Source organism: Jaculus jaculus, chromosome 17, assembly GCF_020740685.1.
Source record: "Jaculus jaculus isolate mJacJac1 chromosome 17, mJacJac1.mat.Y.cur, whole genome shotgun sequence".
NCBI classification, from domain to species: Eukaryota; Metazoa; Chordata; class Mammalia; order Rodentia; family Dipodidae; genus Jaculus; species Jaculus jaculus.
This window is the reverse complement of record NC_059118.1, coordinates 6,872,268-6,897,151: the sequence shown is the minus strand read 5'-3', so window position 1 is coordinate 6,897,151 and position 24,884 is coordinate 6,872,268. Positions and strand designations below refer to the sequence as shown.

The 24,884-nt window shown below is 44.1% G+C and overlaps 1 protein-coding gene across 10 annotated transcripts in view; it reads left to right on the top strand.

Moving 5' to 3' along the window:
• The window catches only part of Golga4 (golgin A4), a 92,625-nt gene that overhangs the window by 13,420 nt on the left and 54,321 nt on the right, over positions 1-24,884 (top strand). For 6 of the 10 annotated variants that reach the window (XM_045136299.1, XM_045136297.1, XM_045136296.1 and 3 more), the window contains exons 2-9: positions 43-132; positions 4,377-4,475; positions 8,389-8,451; positions 10,843-11,151; positions 14,335-14,382; positions 15,855-15,911; positions 22,695-22,793; positions 23,760-23,892. In XM_045136299.1, coding sequence (XP_044992234.1) covers positions 43-132; positions 4,377-4,475; positions 8,389-8,451; positions 10,843-11,151; positions 14,335-14,382; positions 15,855-15,911; positions 22,695-22,793; positions 23,760-23,892 — 898 coding nt within the window. Of the gene's footprint in view, positions 1-39; positions 133-4,376; positions 4,476-8,388; positions 8,452-10,842; positions 11,152-14,334; positions 14,383-15,854; positions 15,912-22,694; positions 22,794-23,759; positions 23,893-24,884 lie in introns of all 10 variants that reach the window. The other 4 variants (XM_045136301.1, XM_045136300.1, XM_045136298.1 and 1 more) reach the window with 3 other exon arrangements.

Below are 24,884 nucleotides of genomic sequence, written 5' to 3'. Positions count from 1 at the left end.
AGTTTAAGTGCTTCTAATTTGTACAATAACTTTTAAATATAGGCTTCCTCCAACTCTTCAACACCAACACGATCTAGAAGCAGGACATCTTCATTCACAGACCAACTTGATGAGGTCACACCCAATAGAGAGGTAAGTGAAACTTTTGCTTTACTTTGTATAAGAAATTAATCTAAGATGTAATGGTACATAAGGCCTGCATACACACACACATATGTACATAATCTGTGTATGTGTGTGTGTGCATCACATTTCTCTATGCAGTCATCTGTTGATGGACATCTAGGCTGATTCTATAATTTGACTGTTAGGGCCAGTACCCCAGCAAACATAGCTGGGTAATTATGTCTGTATGTTGACATAGATTTCTCTAGTCTGTGTCCAGGGATGGTATAGCTGGGTCGTGTGGTCATTCTGTTTTCAAGTTTTTAAGGCACCTTGGTTCCCACAGTGGCTGCTCTAGTTTACTTGTTCAGCAGCAATGAAGAAGGGTTCTTTCATCTCTGTCCTTAGCAGCATTTGGCATTTGGTTTCTTGATGACAGGGTTGAGATGGAATCTCAGTGTACTTTTCATTTGCTTTTTCTTTTTTTTTTTTCTTTTTTATTTTTTTGAGATAGGGTCTTGCTCTACCCTAGGCTGACATTATGTAGTTTTCAGGGTGGTCTTGAACTCACAACAATCCCTCTACCTCTGCCTGGGATTAAAGGTATACACCATCACACCTGGCTTTCATTTGCATTTTTGTGTATTTTCATATGTTTACTAGCTACTTGTTTTTTATTTTTAAAATATTTTTCTTTTAGAACAGTTCTATTTCCCATTTGTTGACTGGGTTGATTTGAACTTTGGAGTGTTGGGTTTTGGAGTTTATTAGTATATTGTCATTATTAATCCCATGTTAAATGAGTAGCTGGAAATGTTTCCCATTTTGTAGGCAATGGTTTTCTTTCCTGTGCAGAGGGGGTTTTGTTTGTTTGTTTGTTTGTTTTTATTTTTGAGTTAAGGTCTCACTCTAGCCCTGGAATTCACTATGTAGTCTCAGGGTTGCCTCAAACTCATGGCGATCCTCCTACCTCTGCCTTCCAAGTGCTGTGGTTAAAGGTATATGCCTGCATGCCCTGCTCAATATGCAGAGGTTTTTAAATTTGATGCACTTTTCCTTCTCAGCCCCTGCCACCATCTCCCAGGCTGTTACAAGTCCTGGTCACAAATTGCCTCCCTGTACCTATGACAGTACTTGCAGTGCAGTTTCAGGCCTGTTTTGAAGTCTGGTCCATTTTGAGTTCTTTTCTTTTAATTGTGTGAGAGATAGGAGTCTAATTTCAGTCTTGTAGATGTGTATATCCAGTTTCTCTAGCACCGTCTGTTGAAGAGGCTGTTTTTCTCCAGGGCAGCATACTTTTGGTGCTTTGTGGAAAATCAGGTGACTTATACTATCCCTGCATCAGCTTGCTTCTTGGTTGGCATGCTAGCTTTCTCTTGAATTGGTCTGTCTGCTTTTGTACCAATACCACGCTGTTTTCATTATGGTCATGGTATAGTTTGAAGTCTGGTATGTATGTAATCCCTGCAGCATTGTTTGTTTTCTCAGAGATTCTTTTGTGTTTTTATATGAATTACAGGATTTCTTCCTAGTTCTAGTTCTGTGAAGAATGTCATGTTTTTGATGGGCGTTGCACTGAATGTGTAGATAGCTTTAGGTAACATAGCAGTCATGATCTGTGAATTTATGCACATGGGAAGTGCTGACTTCTAGCGCCTTCAGCTAATTGACCATTGGTGCCTGACCAGTAGGCATTGAAGCTCAGGGTTGGGATTAAGACATCTGTTTTTAACTGGAATTCTACGAGAGAATTAAAACCTACAGAAGGTGATTTGAGTACAACTTTGTTTTCCCACTGGAGGTATTGAAGTGGTACCATGCTAGGTACGAGGGGCCCGGCCGCATGCCGTGGTGCCTTAGTGCAGGTGGTAGCTTGAGAGGGATGGTGGCAGCCGTGCTGTGCGATACGCTGTGCCTAGAGCTAGGACAGCTCTCCCGACAGTGGGGAGGGAGGGGAGGCCGGCTGTTGATAACGTCGCTGGCTCTGCTCACACTTGCTGGGGGAAAGTTTTGTCCTTAGGGAGGCCTTATGATCAGGAACGGAATCAATCAGCTCTCTTGCGGGCTGTGACTGAGTTTGTGACAACTCTTGTATCTCAGTAGAACAGGACACCTGACCTGGAGCTTCGGAGTCAGATTTACAGGATAAGGAAGGAGAAAGATGAGACCTATTCCAAAATGAGTCTGTAAGGGGAAGTTCTAGAATGAATGCTAAGAAGGCAGCCAGCAAAGAAATTAAGGTGTGATTTTATTCTAGATGAACTTAAAATAGTGAAGTGGTCTGGAAAAGACTTTCAGACAAATTCAAGGATATCCTTGGCTACCTGGTGAGTTTGAGGCCATCCTGGGTGCATAGGACCCTATCTCAAAGAAAAGAACTAAACTAAAACAAAACCTTGTCCTGTCCACAATTATGACATCTCTGACATAGGCCTGGATGAAGAATTAGTGAAGATTTCAGAGCGTATCTGGAATCCTACAGCTTTTATAGACATTTATTTTCAGATATGCATTTTCTACAATAATTTAGTATATACTGCATACTATGTTATATAATACATTATAAACTATAGAGTAGTTTATATGTTTATACTGTAGTATATAATTGATTGCCCTATAACAACTGTGAAGTTTACATTTCAGCATTTTTAAAAACATTTTTATTTTAAAATAGTTATAAGCATGTAAGAAGTCATTAAAAATTTGGAGGAATGGCCTTGGGTACCCTCTGCATTTTCTTATAATAGTACTATCTTGGATAGTTACAGTGTGTCATCTAAACAAAGCAGTTGCCGTTGACAAATTGTGACCCACAGAGCCTGCTGTTGAGGTTTTGTCAGTCTTCCATGTTGTGGTCCTTTGTGGACGTGCAGTTCTAGAACATCAATAGGTGTGTGTAACTTCTGCCATCAGAAGAAACCACAAACACTCCAATTAAAAATTGCTATATATTGAACTTATGATTGTTAATATTTTGGTGTGTAATATGCAGTTTCTGAAAGATTTGTCTTGAAAAGTTACACATTTCTGTTTCATAAGTTTCTTCTGTACATATTTTGGGTGAAACTAATTTTGCATGTAAATATAAATAAATGAACTCATCTCAGGATTTATGAATGTTGTACTAAGGCTTTGTGCTGCTCACCATGAATTCTCAATTCTAATTTACTGAGATAGGATTGACATACACAGTATATACAACACAGTGAGTTGGGTAAGTCTGCACCATGAAGCGATAGCCATATTGCATCTCCCAAAATTTCTTCTTGTCACTATCAGGATGGTGATGGTGGTGGTGGTGATGGTGGTGGTGGTGATGGTGGTGAGGTCTGATAAGAGGAGTGGTGCAGTCAGGTTTGCATTGCCGGCAGAAATCACCCAAGAGCAGCTTGTAGGAAAAAAGGCTTATTTTGGCTTACAGACCCAAGGGGAAGCTCTATGATGGCAGGGGAAACGATGGTATGAGAAGAGGGTGGACATCACTCCCCGGCCAACATCAGGTGGACAACAGCAACAGGAGAGTGTGCCGAACACTGGCGAGGGGACGCTGGCTATAACACCTATAAGCCCGCCCCCAGCCATACACCGCCTCCAGGAGGCATTAATTCCCAAATCTCCATCAGCTGGGAACCTCACATTCAGAACACCAGAGTTTATGGGGGGCATCTGAATCAAACCACCACAAGGAGGGAACATAAGATCTGTTCTCCAAGACAAGTAAGTCAGCTTCAGGCAATATGTCCTGTAGAAGACCCCCAGAACCTTACTTGTATATCACTGACAGACACTGTTCTTGGGTGCTGGGGTTTTTTTTTTTTTGTTTTGTTTTTTCAAGGTAGGGTCTTGCTGTAGCATAGGCTGACCTGGATTCACCATGTAGTCTCAGGGTGGCCTCAAACTCAACGGTGGTCCACCTACCTCTGCCTCCCAAGTGCTGGGATGATTAAAGCCTGTTTGTATGGAACAGCTCTCACGCTGCCATACAGTGTGCCATTGTGCCAGCTGTGGATGTGGTCTGAGTGCCATTTAGCAAGCTGTTTATAAGTGGACTTTGAAATCCTAAACTCCTTAGTTCATCTCCATTCCCGGTCATTCCCAGGAGCTTATTACTCTGTTGGGGTGAAGGGTCAGTAGTCACCGTGATGATACCAGAGGCCACTGCAGTGTTATGCATGCTGTGTGGTGAGAACACTTTGCAACATGCCATTTTGATTTGTATTTCATCATTTGTTTTGTTTTTATACCTCTGCTTGTTACACTGAATGAGACAGCTGCTAGCCGGGATGATAGCAGAGCCTGCTTTTCTCTCTGAGTATACTGTCTTTGCTTTGGATTCCTCCAAGCAGCCTAAAGCACAGAGTGACAGTGTGGTGAGTCCCTGTGGGGAAGCAAAAGTCATCTGGCTATTGTTGAAGCAGATCTGCCGCTGCCGCTGCCGCTTACCACTGACCGTGTCTCGCAGCCTCTTCAGCACCCTGTTGCTAACCTTCCTTTAAAGAACTCCGAGGTTCCTCACTGAGTGCCGCCACTGGTGTGCGTCCTGGTAGCCTGTAACCGTGTAGAAATAACCCTTTCCTCTAACAGGGAGAGTGCCTTCACTCTCCGTGTGCAACCGTGTGGAAATAACCCTTTCCTCTAACAGGGAGAGCTGCCTTCACTCTCTGTACGCACTGTTTCGCCTTGGGAATGTTTGCTTTTGAACTAAACACAGCATGCATTGCTGAAAACCTCTATATTAATACTGGGAGAAGGCCAAAAATACTTTGAGATGTGACTCACATTTTTAAGGAAAATAGTTTGTTGCTGTGTAAATCTATAATTAACACCATTGCATCGGTAAGTGGATTCTACTGTGACAAATTGCTATTTTGAAGTTACAGGTAAGAAATAATTGCATCTTATTTTGTAATTACTTCTGAGTAATGACAGTTTTCTGTGTACTTGAACATAGGAGAGGAAATAATTATCTCATTTTTTCTAAGTATTTTACACATAGGAAAGGAAATAATTAACTCATTTGTTTAAACTGAATGTCTTCCTACAATGTTTAAAATTTGTATAAAATTTTATTTTGGAGCTGGGCGTGGTGGTGCACAACTTTAATCCCAGTACTTGGGTGGCAGAGGTAGGAGGATTGCCAAGAGTTCGAGGCCACCCTGAGACAACATAGTTAATTCCAGGTCAGCCTGAACCAGAGTGAGACCCTACCTTGAACCCCCCCCCAAAAAAAAAGTATATATTTGGGGAAAGTAGACTTTTTTGTGTTTGAAGTGTCTAATAGCTTCATTATTTAGTAAGTTAACATTTAGAAATGTTTCTCTTGTAAGGTTAACTTTTGATATTAGATTGGACTGTGATTGATCTGGAATCATAGTGTTCCTAAACAGTAAGAATTGGCTTACTTACATGATTAGTTATAGAAATAGAATATTTCTGTATTTAAGTGTGTAGCCAATAAAAACTTGGTATGGCATATTGCCAGTAGCAGCCTTCAGTTCCTTTCTCAACTGGATTTAGAGAAGATAGGTCTGTGATATACGGGAGACTGGTTTCTCCTGGCGCTGGCTATTATTCTCACCTCACTCTTTCTAAAACTGGTTTGGGAGTGAGTAAATTTACCAGTTTACTTTAGGAAACATGAATAATAAATTTTATACTTGATATAGTAATGAAAATGTTAAAAATGAAAACAGCATCCACATACCACTCTCACAAGTACAGAGCATAAAAATCATGTCCAGTGAGTCCTTACTTTGTTGTTAAAATGCTACCATGTGAAAGTGTCAGTTTAGTCTATTTAGAAATAAATGTAAGTAGTCAAAAATGTCTTCTAACCTCAGAATATGGGGCAAAATAAAGCTCAGTCAAGAAAGTGCTTGGCTTGCAAGCAAAAGAAACTGAGTTCAGTCCCCAGAGCACACATAAAAATGCCAGCTGTGGAGGTGAGCGAGTGCTTGTAATCCCAGTGCTAGGGAGGCGAGACTGGAGAGACTGGTACTCACTGGCCAGCCAGTGTAGCCTAATTGGGCAAGCTTCAAGCTCTGAGAGGCCCTGCTCAAAACAAGGTGGACAGCAGTAAGGAATGACGTCGCCTCTTACCTCTGCATGCATGTGCACACATGCACATTCACACAAGAACACATATATGGATGAAAGAAAATACCCTCCCACCATGTCTTTTCCTGACCTGTGTCAGTGCCTTTCTTGATATCCTAACCATTGCTCACCCTTTCCTTTTCTTTTTTCTTTTCTTTCTTTTCTTTTTCAAGATTTTTTTTTTTTTCTTATAGAAAGAGGCAGATAGATAGAGAATGGGTGCACCAGGGCCTCCAGACACATGTGCCACCTTGTGCATCTGGCTTACTGTGGATTCTAAGGAATCAAACCTGGGTCCTTAGACTTTGAAGGCAAGTGCCTTAACTGCTAAGCCATCTCTCCAGCTCTTCTTTGTTTGTCTGTCTGTCTGTCTGTTTGTTTGTTGGCAGGGTCTTACTCTAGCCCAGGCTGATCTGGAACTCACTGTGTAGCTCCAGGCTCCAGGCTGACCTCGAACTCATGGCAATACTCCTACCTCAGCCTCCTGAGTGCTGGGATTAAAGGTGTGTGCCATCACACCCAGCAACCATTGTTTTTCAATATGTTGACTAGCCAAAGATATTGTTTGTCTCTGTAAAATATATTTTGAGTCTTACAGTGTATCATGTGGTACATTTGGAGGCCACATCCTATTAATTACACTGTTAATACTAGTACTATGCACATTTGTCATCTTAACATGGAAGTGGTAGAGAACAGGAAGATGTTAGTTTCCTATAGTCACCCAACCTTTCTTCCTTATGTAACTCTAAAAAAATGTCTTGGAATGATAAAAATTTGATAACTTTTATTATAAAGAGAAGAAAAAGTACTTAAAAGTTGTACTTTTTGCTAAGGAAAACTGTGAGCAAACTATAAACATGGAAATAGTAATAATGGCATAAGACTCTTCCTTCCCCTCCCCATACCCATCACCCCGTGTCAGCATAAATAACTCATGGCCATCCTGTTTTATCTGTTTCCATCCTTTCTCAAACTTTCTTACACTCAACACTCACCCTCTCCACACAGGCAGCCTCCCACTTTGGATATTTGCAGCAAATATCTATTCATATTTAAAAATTTGTGAACATTTTTGCCAAGCTGAGCACCTTGTCTACATAATTCAGGGCACATTAGGCCTGATGTTTGTCCTTCGTCGGCTGGCTGTAGAGAACATGGACCTAGTGAACGACCAAGTGCTCAAAGGTAGTGGCTGCTGCTATATCTGGCGGAATCCTCTTTTTTAAAACATAGAGTTTTGTTTCTAAATATTTTATTCATTTATTTATTTGCAAGCGGGGGGTGGGGAGGAGAATTTGGGCATGCCAGGGCTTCTAGCCATTGCAAACAAACTCTAGACACATTCACCACTTTATGAATCTGGCTCCGTGTGGGTACTGAGGAATTGAACCCAGGCTGTTAGGCTTTGCAAGCAAGCATCTTAACCTCTGAGCCATCTCTCCAGCCCCAAAACATATCCTGAGGTACTTCTCCAATGACAGTAAGTTGTAGTTAATATACTGTATTCTAAATGTGAGATAGAATTTTGAGTATCTAGGAAGCACAGGTGTCTGTGAAATCCATGACATGACGTCAGGAGAATCCTGCTTCACTTGGAACAGTTGTCATGTCGACAGAACAAAACAAAGCTTGACATGTGGAGAAGGGTTCTAATTAGAACTTTTTCTAAAAATGGCCACATGCTTTTCTTTTAAGTTGGCTTCATATGCATGAGCCATTTTCAATATCTTGTCCAGTTTTGTGGTTTTCTTTTCTTTCTTTTATTTTTGTAGTTTAGCCCAAATTATTTTAATTTGAATGTGATTTTATTGTAGGAGCAAATGCCTGTACTTGTTTTTGGACTGTTTTCTATTGAATGAGCTCTGCTGGTGGGACTCTTGTGGCTGACTTTGGCCATGGGGGAAAGTGGGCCTATGGTGGGAAGAGGTGTGTGTCAGCGTGAAGTCAGTTTGCTCACTACTAATCTCGACTCCAGTTTCACATGTTACAGCAGAGGGGGTGTTCTTCACTACTTACCACGCTGGCTGTGTGTTGCATGAACACTGTCTAACAAATGAGCAGTTACTAATTTGTTAATAGATAAAAGTCTCTGATAGGACTTTGTTTTTATGTGATAAGCTTTAGTTTTCTATTCCTTTTCATGATGTTTCTTTCTTTTTCTTTCTTTTTTTTTTTTTTTTTTAGAATGCCTCTCATGCTACAAAATCTCCAGATGGTGTTACTAGAAGTGAATCATCCACGCCTCAGGTGTGCTACTAGAGTTACTTAAGAACAAAACCAAGATCAAATCAAATCCACTATTATTAGCATTTTTGAGTACATTGAAATGATGATGTCTAAACATTTAGTATAACATATATAGCAAACAGGCTTGTTCCTGTTCTTTAAAAAGTTTCAAGTCAAAGAAACATTTTATTATTCATCATTAAAAAAACTAATGGCATTGAAATAAAAACTTCAAAAAATGAAATCTTGGGCTGGAGAGATGGCTTAGCGGTTAAGCGCTTGCCTGTGAAGCCTAAGGACCCCGGTTCGAGGCTCGGTTCCCCAGGTCCCACGTTAACCAGATGCACAAGGGGGCGCATGCGTCTGGAGTTCGTTTGCAGAGGCTGGAAGCCCTGGCGCGCCCATTCTCTCTCTCTCCCTCTCTCTTTCTCTCTGTGTCTGTCGCTCTCAAATAAATAAATTAATTAATTAAAAAAAAATGAAATCTTACCTTTGTAGTTGTGAAAAATTGCAGATGTAGCCAACTTGAGAGGCTAGTTGAGCTGTATGATATGAAAAGGACTAAGAAGGAAATAACAGTTCTTTAAAGATTGCTTATATTAAGAGTATTTTATTACTAGAAGATTAAAGCTATCTTTGATCTTTTTTTGTTTTTGTTTTTGTTTTTTTGAGGTAGGATCTCACTCTAGCCCAGGCTGACCTGGAATTCACTATGCAGTCTCAGGGTGGCCCCAAACTCATGGCGATCCTCCTACCTCTGCTTCCTGAGTGCTGGGATTAAAGATGTGTGCCACCACGCCTGGTGCTATCTTTGATTTTTTTAAAATTTTTTATTTATTTATTTGAGAGCGATAGACACAGAGAGAAAGACAGATAGAGGGAGAGAGAGAGAATGGGTGCGCCAGAGCTTCCAGCCTCTGCAAACGAACTCCAGACGCGTGCGCCCCCTTGTGCATCTGGCTAACGTGGGACCTGGGGAAGCGAGCCTCGAACCGGGGTCCTTAGGCTTCACAGGCAAGCACTTAGCCACTAAGCAATCTCTCCAGCCCCTATCTTTGATTTTTAAAGGCTGGGGAGAGAGTAGGGCTCAAGTGACAGGATTTGATTCCCCTAAAGGAAAAAATTCCTACCCAGTGATAATCGTAACTGGGTTAAGCATGTTTTCACTGAAGGTTCAGATTAAACAAGTGTGTGCTGTGTACCTAGTTCATGGAAAGCACTGTGGCAAGGCTGGAGAGAGAACACAGTCCTGTTGTAAAGAGCATGAAGCCTGAGGGAAGGCCGTGTGCACAGCAGACACAGTGATAGGACTCTCACAGAGGCGCACGCGTGCGTGCGTGCATGCGTATATAAGGCTCCATTCTGAATACATGAATGTTTTCCCTCACCTAATCTCACAACAGTCCTGCTAGGAAGGTGTTCCTTTGAAGCCCCCACCCCTGCCACATGCTCTTTACCTCTTTATAAACACATCCTGACCTCTAGGCATTATGTCTATAAAGAAGTCACCCTCACTCATAGTAGATGGGCTAGCTTAGCCCATCAGGATCTGCAACTGAAAAGCATTTCATGAGTCAGAAGTGACTGGCAGGGGAATTACCAATAAAGCATGAAGGTTCCCACTCTTTAGCCCTGTCCCCATCCTGCAGGTAAAACTTGCACATTACAAAAACCAGCTAGGAAGTACAGAGGTTAATGAAGAGAAAGTTCTTGTTTGATCTGATGTTGGCCTGACTCTGCAGAGGGTCTAGTTCAGACTAATCAATGATTGATTAATGCTGTTTTGTTTGGTTAATGCTTTTTTATTTTTTGCAGTCTTGGGGATTGAACCTAAGGCCTCACACATGCTAAGCAAGCACTCCACCACTGAGCTTCAGTGCTTAAGTTGACAGACAGAATTGTAAGGAGGGCAGAGTTGCGTGTTACTAGCTAACTCCACTCCATTCCTCTTTTAACCAGAGTGAGCTCCTTACACATTATCCTTCCTCTTAACTCGTTTTCTTGTGCTGTTGAGAATGATCTGGGATCACTAACTCCCTTAAGACTCCTCAGTAGTGCCCACTTGAATCATTCACACACCTCACATAGATGGTAGGTGGTATGGAGTCAAGCAGTTACGTATGGCTTCCTTCCTTTACTCATGGGCAGACTGAAGCAAAGTGACTTAGTGCAGTTATTGTACTGCTAGGTGACGGTCCTGAGATCTCCATTGCAACGCTGTGACTGGTCTAGAGGGTTTTCAGAAATAACCAAGTGTCTTGTTTTTCAGAAAAGAATGTTTATGTGTTATGTAAAGTATCAGGACCATAAACTGAATTTGTTAGAGCTTTACTGGATCGTTGACGTGTGGGGGTTGACGGGAGTGAAATGTGTGTGTTTGGGCTCATGTTCTCTGTTGGATTTTGGTCGCAGTCAGGTGACACACAGACTTTTACACAGAAGCTCCAACTCCGGGTTCCTTCCGTGGAGTCTTTGTTTCGAAGTCCCATAAAGGAATCTCTGTTCCGATCTTCCAAAGAGTCTTTGGTACGGGCATCTTCCAGAGAATCCCTGAATCAACTTGACCTGGACTGTTCCCCTGCCTTTGACCCACCTTCCGATATGGAGAGTGAGGCTGAAGATGCACAGGGGGCTCCAGGCAATCTCAGCACAGAGCAGTTGCTTCAGCGGTTGAGAAGAATGGAACGAAGCTTAAGCAGCTACAGAGGAAAATATTCTGAGGTAGGACATAGCCTCTTTCCCTTCCTCCTGTTCTGCTGTTTATATTACTATATTTTATTCTGTGGCTGGGTAAACCATTGATTGCCTAGATGCCTTGGTTAGTATTGGTTGGTGTTCTCTGGAGTATATGCTTACAAGACCTCATGATGCAGAGGCCCGCTAGCAGAACTGTAAATTTTTCTTCTTTTTAATTCAGATGCATGCACCACCTTGTGCATCTGGCTTACATGGGTGCTGGGGTACTGAACCTGGGTCCTTAGGCTTTACAGGCATGCTCCTTTATTAGTAAGCTGTTTCTCCAGCTCCACAACTGAAGGTTTTTGAGAAGGTTGGTGTCTGTAGGTTTTGGCTTTCACATTCTATGTCCCTTTACTTTCCTAGTCCCAGTCTACAAAGTGTTGGAGACCCAGGACAGTGGTCATCTCCTTCCTATACACCCTCTCTGCCCCCCATTATTCACCTCTATGGAGAGTGGCTCCAAAATGACCTTGTTCTTGGCATCTTACAAGATGACAAGTCATAAAGTAGCGAAAAATTACATCAAGAGCAAAGACTAGAAAAGGCTTAAACACACTGACACAGGAGCAGTGGCCACTCCAGCAGACTGCTAGGTGCATCGTTCGGAGAAAAGTGTGTCCCTGCTCAAGCCGTGCAGTGTCCCAGGTGCCTAAACTGTTCCTGTGCCAACCGATCATCTTGCAGATAAAGTACCTCCACTTAAACATCTGCCTAAAGGGAACCATGCAACTGCTAACTCTGGAGGACACCATGCCTGATTTGGGAATGGGAGGAAGGAAGTGACGCTGGATTGCCTCTCTTTTGGGTCTTTAGGAATGTGGCACCTTCCTTGTATGCTTTCCGTGTTTCCTCCTCTTAATTCCCTTTCTTCCCTGTGCACTGAGATGTGTCTGTGGCTTAGCTTTGTCTCCATGTGTGTTGTTGATTGCCCAATGGTTTTGTAAATCAACATCACATTCAATTTTAGTGTATCTTAAACTTCACAGTTAGGATGTGAATTCCACATATAGCTGTAAAATGTTGTGGGTAATTTTTTTAAAAACCCAGCAGCCCAAAATAAAGTGACGAAATCTACAAAATGCTTTTTTAGAACTATAAAGTACTGGCAAAATAGAAAGGAATCATCAGACTAAAATCTAAACACTGCCTGAAATGTAGAGCTGTGCAAGAGGACATCATACCCACAGGACTCTTGTTGCCTGTGGCATTATCCAACCTCTCCCTCATCTTTTCTTTCCAATTTCTATTTTATTTTTGCTAAAATGAAGTAATAATCTTGAATCTTTTTGTTTATTTATACTTGTGTCACCTTTGCTAACTAACCTTTTGTTTGAAGCTGGGACAACAGTAGAATTGAACACCAGGTACAACTTGTTCTGTATTTACAGTGTCATAGCTTTAAAAGCACTGTCCTTTTGAGGGATGTGTTAATTTGTAGTAGGAAAAGGAGATCCAGAGAGGTTAAGAAACTTGCTTAAAGTCACACAGGGAGTCATTGGTAGGATCTGTATTTGATTCTAAGTCTTCCCTATTCTGCACTGAGAGCCAAGCTGCTTATCAGGAATAAAGAGAAGCTGGGGCCTTTCTCTCTGCTCCTCCTCGTCACTGCCGTTCCTACGACGAGATGGCGTCATGGCACTCTTCCTCCTCACCCCACTTTGGCCTTTTTGGTCTGGAGGTAACAGGGAGATCCATATTTAAAAATTTTTTTTTCTTTATTTATTTGACAATGGCAGACAGAGAGAGACAGAGGCAGAGGGAGAGAGAGAGAGAGAATGGGCGTCCCAGGGCCTCCAGCCACTGCAAATGAACTCCAGACGCGTGCGTCCCCTTGTGCATCTGGCTAACGTGGGACCTGGGGAACCGAGCCTCGAACCAGGGTCCTCAGGCTTCACAGGCAAGCACTTAACCGCTAAGCCATCTCTCCAGCCCTGTTTATCACATTTTTGATCTACAGGTAGACTTGCTTCCTTTTTCAGTGCTGCTGGCTCTTGATCCAAGAGGTCAGTGCTGGTACTTAGGGGTACTCAGCAGCCTCCTGAGGAAAGCAGCAAGCTTCAGAGTAGGCAGCACTTCCAAATCTACAGCCTTGCCCTTCAGATCTCTAGCACTTCTAACCTAGAGTCCCATGACTCAGTGCATTTACATTCAGATGCGAACAGGCCTAAAAAGACTACTAGCCTGTCACCTCATCAATTTGTGCTAGAATGCGTTCAGTATCCCATTTAGGTTAAACATCTATTTGTTTGAATTACCAGTGTGTCTGTCTGTTGGTTTTGCAGTTCTTTCCTCAGGTTTTTGCAGCTCCATAGTCACTGATTCTACAACCAGAAAGAACTTTTCTGCTGTAGAATATGGAGTCCAGAGCCCAAAAGTGATCTGAGAGCTCTTCAGAGAAGCTGGCTGTCTGCTTCTCATTCCCAGTCAGGCTGGGGCAGGCGGGGCCCCAGCATTTGTGTCTCCAGCAAACCTCCCGCCCCCTGGAGCGCTTGCTGACAGGGTCAGTGACTGCAGCTGGGGAAGCTTTCCCCCTTCCCGCAGCTGGCTGCCTCGCCTCTGCCCAAGGTGCTGGACTCTAAAGAGGAGCGTGCCTGATGGAGTCAAACAGAGATTCTGTGTCCTGTAGCCAACTTAGATTTTTAGTTTTTAGAAATATATTTTCTATGTTGTTGGGTATTTTTTATCCAGTGAGTTATGTTGAATTGTCTACAAAGAACTTTTCTAACTTGTGTTTCGACTTGTTTGTGTATTGCATGTGCACACATACTTGCAGTTGCTTGTGCCCATGCCCATGCATTTGGGGGCCAAGAGAGAATGTGGCATGTCCTCCCTGGTGTCTCCGCACTGTTTCCTGTAGACAGAGTCTCACTGGTTCTGGAGATACTGTTTCCAGCCAGACTGGCTGACCAATGTGTCCCAGCAATTTTCCTGTCTCCTCTACCCCAAGACATAGCCATGCCCCATGCCTGCTTTTTTTTTTTTTTTTTTTTTTTTTTAACATGGGTGCTAGGGATTGAACTCAGGTCCTCATGCTTGTGCTACAAGTGCTCATACTGAGCCATCTTCCCAGCCTATTTTTAGACTTTTATAAGGAAACATTTTAGTAGTATTGAGAGTAGTTATCTGTATTTATTGAGGGCTAATGTTATACTGATTCCATTTTAGATTGTTACAGCTTACCAGACTCTTCAGAGAGAGAAGAAAAAACTTCAAGTAAGTCATTTGTTGGCTATGTTATTGAGTCATGCATAATTTTACAACTAGCAAAGCTCTAATAATAAGATACTGCTAATTCTCCCTTTTTAAATTCTCCACACAGTACCAGTCACCTGGTCATTACTGAAGGGTTTGATAGAGAACCACTAGCAGAGCCCATGCTAGAGACAGACCCTTGCTAGGGAGGGCTTCCTACAGTTGCTATCGGCCTCTTCAGTGCTCACGAGGTCTGGACAGAAGACACGCTTGCCTCTTTCAAGTATCTTGCCCGGCATCTTCATTGTTCAGCAGTGAAGAAATACTCCACATATGTTATCCATTGGTTCAATACTTACTGATTGCTCTAAAGAGCTAGACCTGCATTTGGTATTTGGTAGGTAGCTTTATATGAAACCATAAAAATCTCTGAGGAGTTTATTGTCTACTCCAGCTTGCAGACAGGATTAAATATAGGAAAAGAGGCTGATCAGATATATCTCACCAGCACAAAGCAGGCCCATGTAGCCTGTAACTAAACTGCTCCACATTTTTCTGAATTGTTAGTATTGATTTTATTTTTTTATCTATTTGAGAGAGAGAGCGCGCGAGGGCGAGCACTCCAGGGCCTTCAACCACTGCAAATCACCCCAGATGCATGCACCCCCTTGCATTGATTTTTATAATTGAAATGGTGACATTCAACTTTCTCTTTGTTTTCTTAATTGACATCTGTGATGTCTGCACATATTTTTGTTTCCTGTCATTCCATCTGGTGGATGTAGTGCAAGCAGTCCTTTCTCCTAGAGCAGCAGTTTTTGGAGATCAAACCAGGTTCCCCTTGAATGAATCAGGCTTAGGTCGCTGGGATGAACTTCCACACTAGGCACAGTTATGGATGAAGGAATGTATTTGACGCTTATAGATATAAGGGAAGTTCCGTAATGGCAGAAGAAATTGGCCCTCTTTCACAGGCCCACACAGAGAAGAGCCACAACTGCCAGAACACGCAATCACACTTCAGGACCTCTAGCCAATGCTCAAGCACTTTGCATAACTTTAGACTGGAATTCCCCAAACACATCTTAGGGCTGAACCCTAGGATCTGCCCACAATAACGCTAAGTTATGAGCTTTAAGAAAACTCCTGAATTGACTGGCGCACATCCATTCAAACTGCCACCCCCTTAAAGCTTCTTATTAAAATTAATATACAGTTAAATTGATACTTTGACTTACTTATCTTTGTGCTTTAACAAATGTGTAGAATTATGTAATCATTCCCAGAGCCAGAATACAGAACAGTTTGATGACGTTTCAAATTTTAACTTGTAACAGATTTTTAACATGGACATACCCTTACCATTTTCAGTACTGTTTTCTACCTAAAGGGTTTTTGGAGAAACAGTTGTAATATATTTTAGACAATTCTCTTTTACTTGCTTTGTATTACTAGGTCATCCAGACATTTAACTAACATTTTTTTCATTAAAGGGCATATTAAGTCAAAGTCAAGATAAATCACTTCGGAGAATATCAGAATTAAGAGAGGTAAGTTTTAGTTTTTTATACTTTGGGAACATTAATTTAATCTCTGTGTTCATTAAAACTATTTCACATACTACAGTGGCCTCATCGGCATGTAAGTAGAGTAACTAGCTACCCTGGCCTGGAAGACCACAGGCCAGTTCTTAAAATTTGTTTTGCTTTTTTGAGGTAGGGCGTAGTTCTAGCCTAGGCCGACCTAGAAGTCACAATGTAGTCCCATCCTGGCTTTGAATTCATGGTAATCCTCCTAATTGGGCTACCGAGTGCTGGGATGAAAGGAGTGCACCTCTGTGCCTGGCCAGTTGTTAACTTTTTAATGGTGTGGTTTTTCTATGACAGATGTTGTTGAAATGATGAAACATGCATCCCTTGCTTTGCAGTGGAATGTCTGTTCTTGTGAACAGTCAGCAGTAGTTTCCATGGCTAACTGGTCCCACTATTACATATTTTAGACTTCACTTTGCTTTTTGTAATCAATAATCTTCTAGTCTAAATAAAAGAGTACTTAGGTTCACTGTCACTTCCAGTTAGATTGAGTTCCTTCCTATTGTGGGTGATATGGACAAGGACGGGGGAGCGTTGCCCATTGTCAGACGTGAGCCTTCCTGGGACGGGAGTGGGTTTGCCCTTGGTCAGACGTGAACCTTCCTGGGACGGGAGCGGGTTTGCCCTTGGTCAGACGTGAGCCTACCTGGGACGGGAGTGGGTTTGCCCTTGGTCAGACGTGAGCCTTCCTGGGACGGGAGTGGGTTTGCCCTTGGTCAGACGTGAACCTTCCTGGGACGGGAGTGGGTTTGCCTGTGGTCAGACGTGAACCTTCCTGGGACGGGAGTGGGTTTGCCCGTGGTCAGTCATGAGCCTACCTGGGACGGGAGTGGGTTTGCCCGTGGTCAGACGTGAACCTACCTGGGACGGGAGTGGGTTTGCCCGTGGTCAGACGTGAACCTACCTGGGACGGGAGTGGGTTTGCCCGTGGTCAGACGTGAGCCTTCCTGGGACGGGAGTGGGTTTGCCCGTGGTCAGTCGTGAGCCTTCCTGGGACGGGAGTGGGTTTGCCCGTGGTCAGACGTGAACCTACCTGGGACGGGAGTGGGTTTGCCCGTGGTCAGACGTGAACCTTCCTGGGACGGGAGTGGGTTTGCCCGTGGTCAGTCGTGAACCTACCTGGGACGGGAGTGGGTTTGCCCGTGGTCAGACGTGAACCTACCTGGGACGGGAGTGGGTTTGCCCGTGGTCAGACGTGAACCTACCTGGGACGGGAGTGGGTTTGCCCGTGGTCAGACGTGAGCCTTCCTGGGACGGGAGTGGGTTTGCCCGTGGTCAGACGTGAACCTTCCTGGGACGGGAGTGGGTTTGCCCGTGGTCAGACGTGAGCCTACCTGGGACGGGAGTGGGTTTGCCCGTGGTCAGACGTGAACCTTCCTGGGACGGGAGTGGGTTTGCCCGTGGTCAGACGTGAGCCTACCTGGGACGGGAGTGGGTTTGCCCGTGGTCAGACGTGAACCTTCCTGGGACGGGAGTGGGTTTGCCCTTGGTCAGATGTGAACCTTCCTGGGACGGGAGTGGGTTTGCCTGTGGTCAGACGTGAACCTTCCTGGGACGGGAGTGGGTTTGCCCGTGGTCAGTCATGAGCCTACCTGGGACGGGAGTGGGTTTGCCCGTGGTCAGACGTGAACCTACCTGGGACGGGAGTGGGTTTGCCCGTGGTCAGACGTGAACCTACCTGGGACGGGAGTGGGTTTGCCCGTGGTCAGACGTGAGCCTTCCTGGGACGGGAGTGGGTTTGCCCGTGGTCAGTCGTGAGCCTTCCTGGGACGGGAGTGGGTTTGCCCGTGGTCAGACGTGAACCTACCTGGGACGGGAGTGGGTTTGCCCGTGGTCAGACGTGAACCTTCCTGGGACGGGAGTGGGTTTGCCCGTGGTCAGTCGTGAACCTACCTGGGACGGGAGTGGGTTTGCCCGTGGTCAGACGTGAACCTACCTGGGACGGGAGTGGGTTTGCCCGTGGTCAGACGTGAACCTTCCTGGGACGGGAGTGGGTTTGCCCGTGGTCAGACGTGAGCCTTCCTGGGACGGGAGTGGGTTTGCCCGTGGTCAGACGTGAACCTTCCTGGGACGGGAGTGGGTTTGCCCGTGGTCAGACGTGAGCCTACCTGGGACGGGAGTGGGTTTGCCCGTGGTCAGACGTGAACCTACCTGGGACGGGAGTGGGTTTGCCCGTGGTCAGACGTGAACCTACCTGGGACGGGAGTGGGTTTGCCCGTGGTCAGACGTGAGCCTTCCTGGGACGGGAGTGGGTTTGCCCGTGGTCAGACGTGAACCTTCCTGGGACGGGAGTGGGTTTGCCCGTGGTCAGACGTGAGCCTTCCTGGGATGGGAGTGGGTTTGTCAGTGGTCAGACGTGAACCTTCCTGGGACGGGAGTGGGTTTGCCTGTGGTCAGATGTGAGCCTTCCTGGGATGGGAGTGGGTTTGCCCGTGGTCAGACGTGAACCTTTCTGGGATGGGAATGGGTTTGCCCGTGGTCAGACGTGAACCTTCCTGGGACGGGAGTGGGTTTGCCCGTGGTCAGACGTGCTTGCTCCTTCCAGTGCGCTGCTGTCTTTCTCTCCCCCTTCCCTGTGGAGTCCATTGACGCGTTAGTGCTCCCCTTGCCTCCTTTCCATGTGGATCCCCGCAGCATGTGTTTTACTAGTGTGAGCTTTCTCCCCACCCCTTTGCATTTTGGTGTTTGGGGGGAATACTTTTTACTTATTGTTGAGAATGTTCTTCATGGATTTCAAGTACAGGCCTTTAACCACTAAGCCATCTCTCCAGGCCGTCTTCCTGAGTTTCAGTTTGCTACTTTCTGTTATTATTTTGAGAACTTTGAAACAGATGATTTTAGGACTAACTTTACAATTTCTTTATTATTTATTTACTTATTTGTAAATGACAGAGAGAGAAAGAGGCAGAGAGAGAGAGAGAATGTGCACACCAGGGCCTCCAGCCACTGCACACAAACTCAAGATTCATGCACCACCTTATGCATCTGGCTTATGTTGGAACTGGAGAATCAAGCCTCGAACTGGGGTCCTTAGGCATCACAAGCAGGTGCTTAACCTCTAAGCCATCTCTCCAGCCCTAACTTTAGAATTTTATATATTTTAACAGATATCACTTGTATAATTAATCAGTCATATATACAAATGTTAAAAGTATAAGTAGGCTTGAAAAGGAAAAGGATTAAAAATTGGTCAATATGCAGATAGCAGTTGAGAAATATTAGTGTGGGGCTATGTTTAGTGGTACCGTACTTGCCTGGTGTGTATGAGGCCCTGGTTTACCCCTGCACCACATTCCTTTTCTGAGTGGTTGCTGTCATCAGGAACAGCCCATTTCTCCATAGACGAGCCTTTGCTCTTACTGCTAATGACAAGATGACGCCCAGATTTACTGTCGGTATTAGTCACTTAAAATTTTCTTCTATTAATTAGCCTCAATCTGTGACCTCTTAGTGTCTGGTAGTACCTTCACAAGACCCTCAAAATAGGAGGAAAAGATAATGACATCAAAATAAAAGAGAGACTAATGGAGAAAGGAGGGGATATGATGGGGCGTGGAGTTGTGAAGGGAAAGTGGGGGAGGAAGGGGAGGGAAGGGCATTATCATGGTTTATTTCTAAGGATAGAAGTTGTCAATACAAAATATACATTAAAATAAAAAATTTTGCATTATTATTCTTACTGAAATAGTAGTTAATTTCCAGTCCTTTGTTTTATGAAGCCAGTTCCTTATGTCTCTTGTTATACAGAAGCAGCATTTACTGCAGTCCCACAGTAGTCAGTCCCTTTGAAAACTAGGCGAAGTCATGTGTGTTATGCTGGCAAGGCAGCCATTGACCTCTGTGCTAGAGGTAACTACAGCTACGCTTCCATGACAAAGCTTTAGGTGATGTTGATAATTAATATCTTAGATGAATCCACTCCCACTGTGGAAATTACTGAAAAGTCACAAATCCTTCCACCACAGCCTTCCTGAGATTCCAGTGTCTGGGTTTACTTGAAAGATAGTGATCATTGGAAAAGCATGCTTAGGGTTAAGGGTATATGAGGGGCTGTGGAGAATGAGAGAACCACAACTTAGGCAGCAGTTTTTGAAATCATCTTTTTTCAAGTTATGAGCACTACATCTTGTTTTTCCTTACCCTAGAGGAGCAAATACTGTCTTTGTTCATAATACATATTTATTATCTTGAATTTTGGGACTAAATAAAGTGGGATAATTATAGGTAATTCCATTTTGGGGAAGAATTTCATGCCCAAATATTATTCACTAGTGATTATCTACGCATAGTGATGGAAAGCAGACTTGTGTGCTCTACAGAGGATGTACATTTAGAGGCTGGGTGCTTACCAGGGCATTGTCTGTAGAGACACAGGACACTTCCTTTTGTCCTGATGCTTCTCTGCTGAGGAGTCCCTCACCGAGGCTGTTGTCCGCAGGAAATGGGGACCTGTTATCAGGTGGGTGAGTACCGCGCGGTGTTCCTTCTTACTGGCTGTTAGTAGTCCAGGCCATTGTAGATGCACAGGAGAACACAGGATACATCTGTGATAGATAGCACCTCACCTCAGTGTGCGCATATCTGTGATAGATATCGCCTCAACTCAGAGTGCGCATACATCTGTGATAGATAGCGCCTCACCTCAGTGTGCACATCTGTGATAGATAGCGCCTCACCTCAGCGTGCACATCTGTGATAGATATCGCCTCACCTCAGTGTGCACATCTGTGATAGATATCGCCTCACCTCAGTGTGCGCATCTGTGATAGATAGCGCCTCACCTCAGCGTGCACATCTGTGATAGATAGCGCCTCACCTCAGCGTGCACATCTGTGATAGATATCGCCTCACCTCAGTGTGCACATCTGTGATAGATATCGCCTCACCTCAGTGTGCACATCTGTGATAGATATCGCCTCACCTCAGTGTGCACATCTGTGATAGATATCGCCTCACCTCAGTGTGCACATCTGTGATAGATACTGCCTCACCTCAGTGTGCGCATCTGTGATAGATAGCGCCTCACCTCAGTGTGCGCATCTGTGATAGATAGCGCCTCACCTCAGTGTGCAGATAGATATCGCCTCACCTCAGTGTGCACATCTGTGATAGATAGCGCCTCACCTCAGTGCGCGCATCTGTGATAGATATCGCCTCACCTCAGTGCGCGCATCTGTGATAGATATCGCCTCACCTCAGTGCGCGCATCTGTGATAGATAGCGCCTCACCTCAGTGCGCGCATCTGTGATAGATAGCGCCTCACCTCAGTGCGCGCATCTGTGATAGATAGCGCCTCACCTCAGTGCGCGCATCTGTGATAGATAGCGCCTCACCTCAGTGCGCGCATCTGTGATAGATAGCGCCTCACCTCAGTGCGCGCATCTGTGATAGATAGCGCCTCACCTCAGTGCGCGCATCTGTGATAGATAGCGCCTCACCTCAGTGCGCGCATCTGTGATAGATAGCGCCTCACCTCAGTGCGCGCATCTGTGATAGATAGCGCCTCACCTCAGTGCGCGCATCTGTGATAGATAGCGCCTCACCTCAGTGCGCGCATCTGTGATAGATAGCGCCTCACCTCAGTGCGCGCATCTGTGATAGATAGCGCCTCACCTCAGTGTGCGCATCTGTGATAGATATCGCCTCACCTCAGTGAGCGCATCTGTGATAGATAGCGCCTCACCTCAGTGCGCGCATCTGTGATAGATAGCGCCTCACCTCAGTGCGCACATCTGTGATAGATATCGCCTCACCTCAGTGTGCGCACATCTGTGATAGATATCACCTCACCTCAGTGTGCGCATCTGTGATAGATAGCGCCTCACCTCAGTGTGCGCACAGGAATGGATTAAATCTGAAGGAGATTTGAGGTAAATCTTTTAGATTAGTCATCAAAAAATTAGAAGGATCTGAACCGTGGTTATGTCTGTAGGAGAAGATGGAACAAACATTGTAGAGAAAATAATAAAAGCCTTTGGTTATATTCAGGGGTCAAGGAAGATAAATGATGTGACCTTGTGGTAGCAGTTCCAAAATAATACAGGGGTTTGGTGTCCTTTCTAACATGTTAATAAGTATAGGGAAAAGATACTGGACTGCACCACCGTTGGAACCAGTGAAGGACCAAAAGGAATACAGTTGAGGAGAAATCATGGAAAACAGTGAGTTTGGTTGAGGTGGTAATTACTGTGGCTGGCGTAACAGGGATAGACATTGATTTTTTATAGGCCTCCTCATTGATGACCTGAAGCAAACATTGTTTTCCATAGTTTCAGGAACTAGGTGTATTATCTTGGATGATCAGCTCATTTATCCTTTTCATTTTACAGCTGAGAGAGCCTTGGTTTTGATTATTGGATGCTCTCATGAACTGGGAGGAGGATATTGTTGGCTTTCTGTTTGGTGATTGCAACTTAGCTTTAGATCAAGTGACTATAACCTAAGTCACCTTGGGCCCAGCTCAACTTTATCTTGTCTTTTTTTCCTTCCACATTATTATCAATCATCGCAGTTCCAAAAAGGATACATTGTCTTCTGAGTTCTTCATGTTGTTCTAGGAACAAAATTATTTTTCGATGTTAGTGGTTTAAATTCTCATTATTCTCTAATTATTTGTGTGTATACCTTATCTTAAGAGATTGGAAACTGTGGATTGGTCATATTTTTAAACCTTGAAAGCGTTTAAGTTTGTGTCTTTTGGTTTATACTGAAAACTACCTATAATATCCTGTTTGTTTCAGGAGCTCCAAATGGATCAGCAAGCAAAGAAACATCTCCAGGATGAGTTTGATGCATCTTTAGAGGAGAAAGATCAGATCATCAGTGTGCTCCAAACTCAGGTAAAAGTGTGAGAGAAGAGACTGGTCAGTAGACGAAATGTTTGCCGTGCTCGAGTGCCTGGTGTGGAGCACGGACGCCGTGGCGGCCGCTGTACTCGCTGCGCCCTGCCCTGAGCATCCCGTGCAGCGTGTGAGCAACAGGAGGCTGACGGCTCCCAGCAGGGTGGAAGGCGAGCGCTGACCTGCACGTCATCCTCCGACGTCCATGTGTGTGTCGTGCTGGGACGGCTTGTACTCTTACATGCACACATCCGTGCCCTAATTAATTAATTAATTGTGAGAGAAAGAGAGGGGAGAGAATTGAGGTGGCAGGGCCTCTCGCCATTGCAAACAAATTGCAGATGTGCCAATTTGTGCATCTGGCTTATGCAGGTACTGGGGAATCAAACCCAGGTTCTTTGGCTTCGCAGGCAAGTGTTTTAGGTGCTAAACCCTCTCTCCAGCCCCCTAAATAATTATTTTTAAGTATGGAATTTTAGATAAAGAAAAGTGGAAGAGTTATTATACTGCAGTATCTGAGGTGTTCTAAATTTAAAAGTGGGGGGAAGTTCAGTTTTAAAACTGCTTTTCCTCAGTTTTTTTTTTTTTTTTCTTTTTTCATTTTCGTTTTTGTTTTTTGAAGTAGAGTCTTGTTCTAGGCTGACCTGGCATTCACTCTTTAGTCCCAGTCTGGCCTCGAACTCACAGCAGTCCTCTTGCCCCTGCCTCCTGAGTACTGGGATTAAAGGCACACACCACCACTCCCCAGCCTTTTTCCTCAATTTTAATGGTAATTTTTGGTCTGTTATATCTTTTGACTAATTATGGTCTCACGGCTTAATAGCACATAGGAAAACCAACTGTATTGTGAGTCAGCTTTCCCACTGCATACCTGACTATGATAAAAATTATACTATGTACTATTCTCAGGGTGTTTGAAAGAAAGTATTGCCTCCATGCTTTCCCTAATGAAATATCCTTTGGTAGGTATCGCTCCTGAAACAGCGATTACGAAATGGCCCAGTGAATGTGGATGTACCCAAACCGCTCCCTCCGATGGACTCCCATGCTGAAGTAGGCAAGCACGAGGAGATCACAGAGAGTGTCGGGGAGCCAATAGGTAAGCTTTCTTTGTCACAGTTTAACAACCAGAGAATGCTGAGAGATTCCAGCATATGAGCTGATACAAACAGGCTGAGACAGAAGTAAAGCGCCTAACATTTCTACACAATGCAAGGGTTTCCTGGTGTTTTTGTTTTTGTTTGTTTGTTTTGTGGCTGTTGTCTTAATTCTTAAAAGAAAGCCACATAATGTGTAAGTAGCACCTTTTTGTTGTAACTAAAATACAACACCTGTGATAATCCTGTTTCACTACCTCCCAACTTTGTCTTCCAAGTGCTGGGATTAAAGGCATGAGCCACCGCCTCTAATAGTTTAGTTTTTAAATAACATTGATCACATATTTCTGTATTTTAAAATGCTCTTATTTGTCTGATTACTTGTTTGTTTTTAAACTAGGAAAGAAAAAAATAGATTTTATTTTAAAGTGCAGGTAGTACCCTCTCTGTATTTGAAACTTTGAGTTCATTTTTAGTAAAAGTCCCACTTTTCTTAGACAGGATCTCACTATGTAGCCCCAGTGAGCTCAACTTCTTGATCATCTTGCCTTAGACTCCCAAGTGCTGAGATTATAAGCATTCATCACTGTACCTACTCCTTTCTCATTTAAGAAGGACGTGCTTATGATAGTACAGTCAGAGGCAGAATAAGTTTGCTGATCAGCAGCCATTTAAGCAGTCAGCTATAAGATGTTATAAAATCCTTCTGGAATGTGAAAATCTCACTAGTCCTTACATTTAGAAGATTCAGAAAGCTGGACTCATCAGAAATTCTGTCCTGAGGAGATTAGAATAGGGTTGAAAAGAATACTTAGGGTTGCAGGGATAGCTTAGCAGTTAAGGCACTTGCCTTCAAAGGCTAAGGACCCAGGTTCGATTCCCCAGTACCCATGTAGGCCAGATGTACAAGGTAGCACATCTGTCTGGAGTTCATTTGCAGTGGGTAGAGGTCTGGGTGTGCCCATTGTCTCGTTCTCAAACAACTAACTAACTA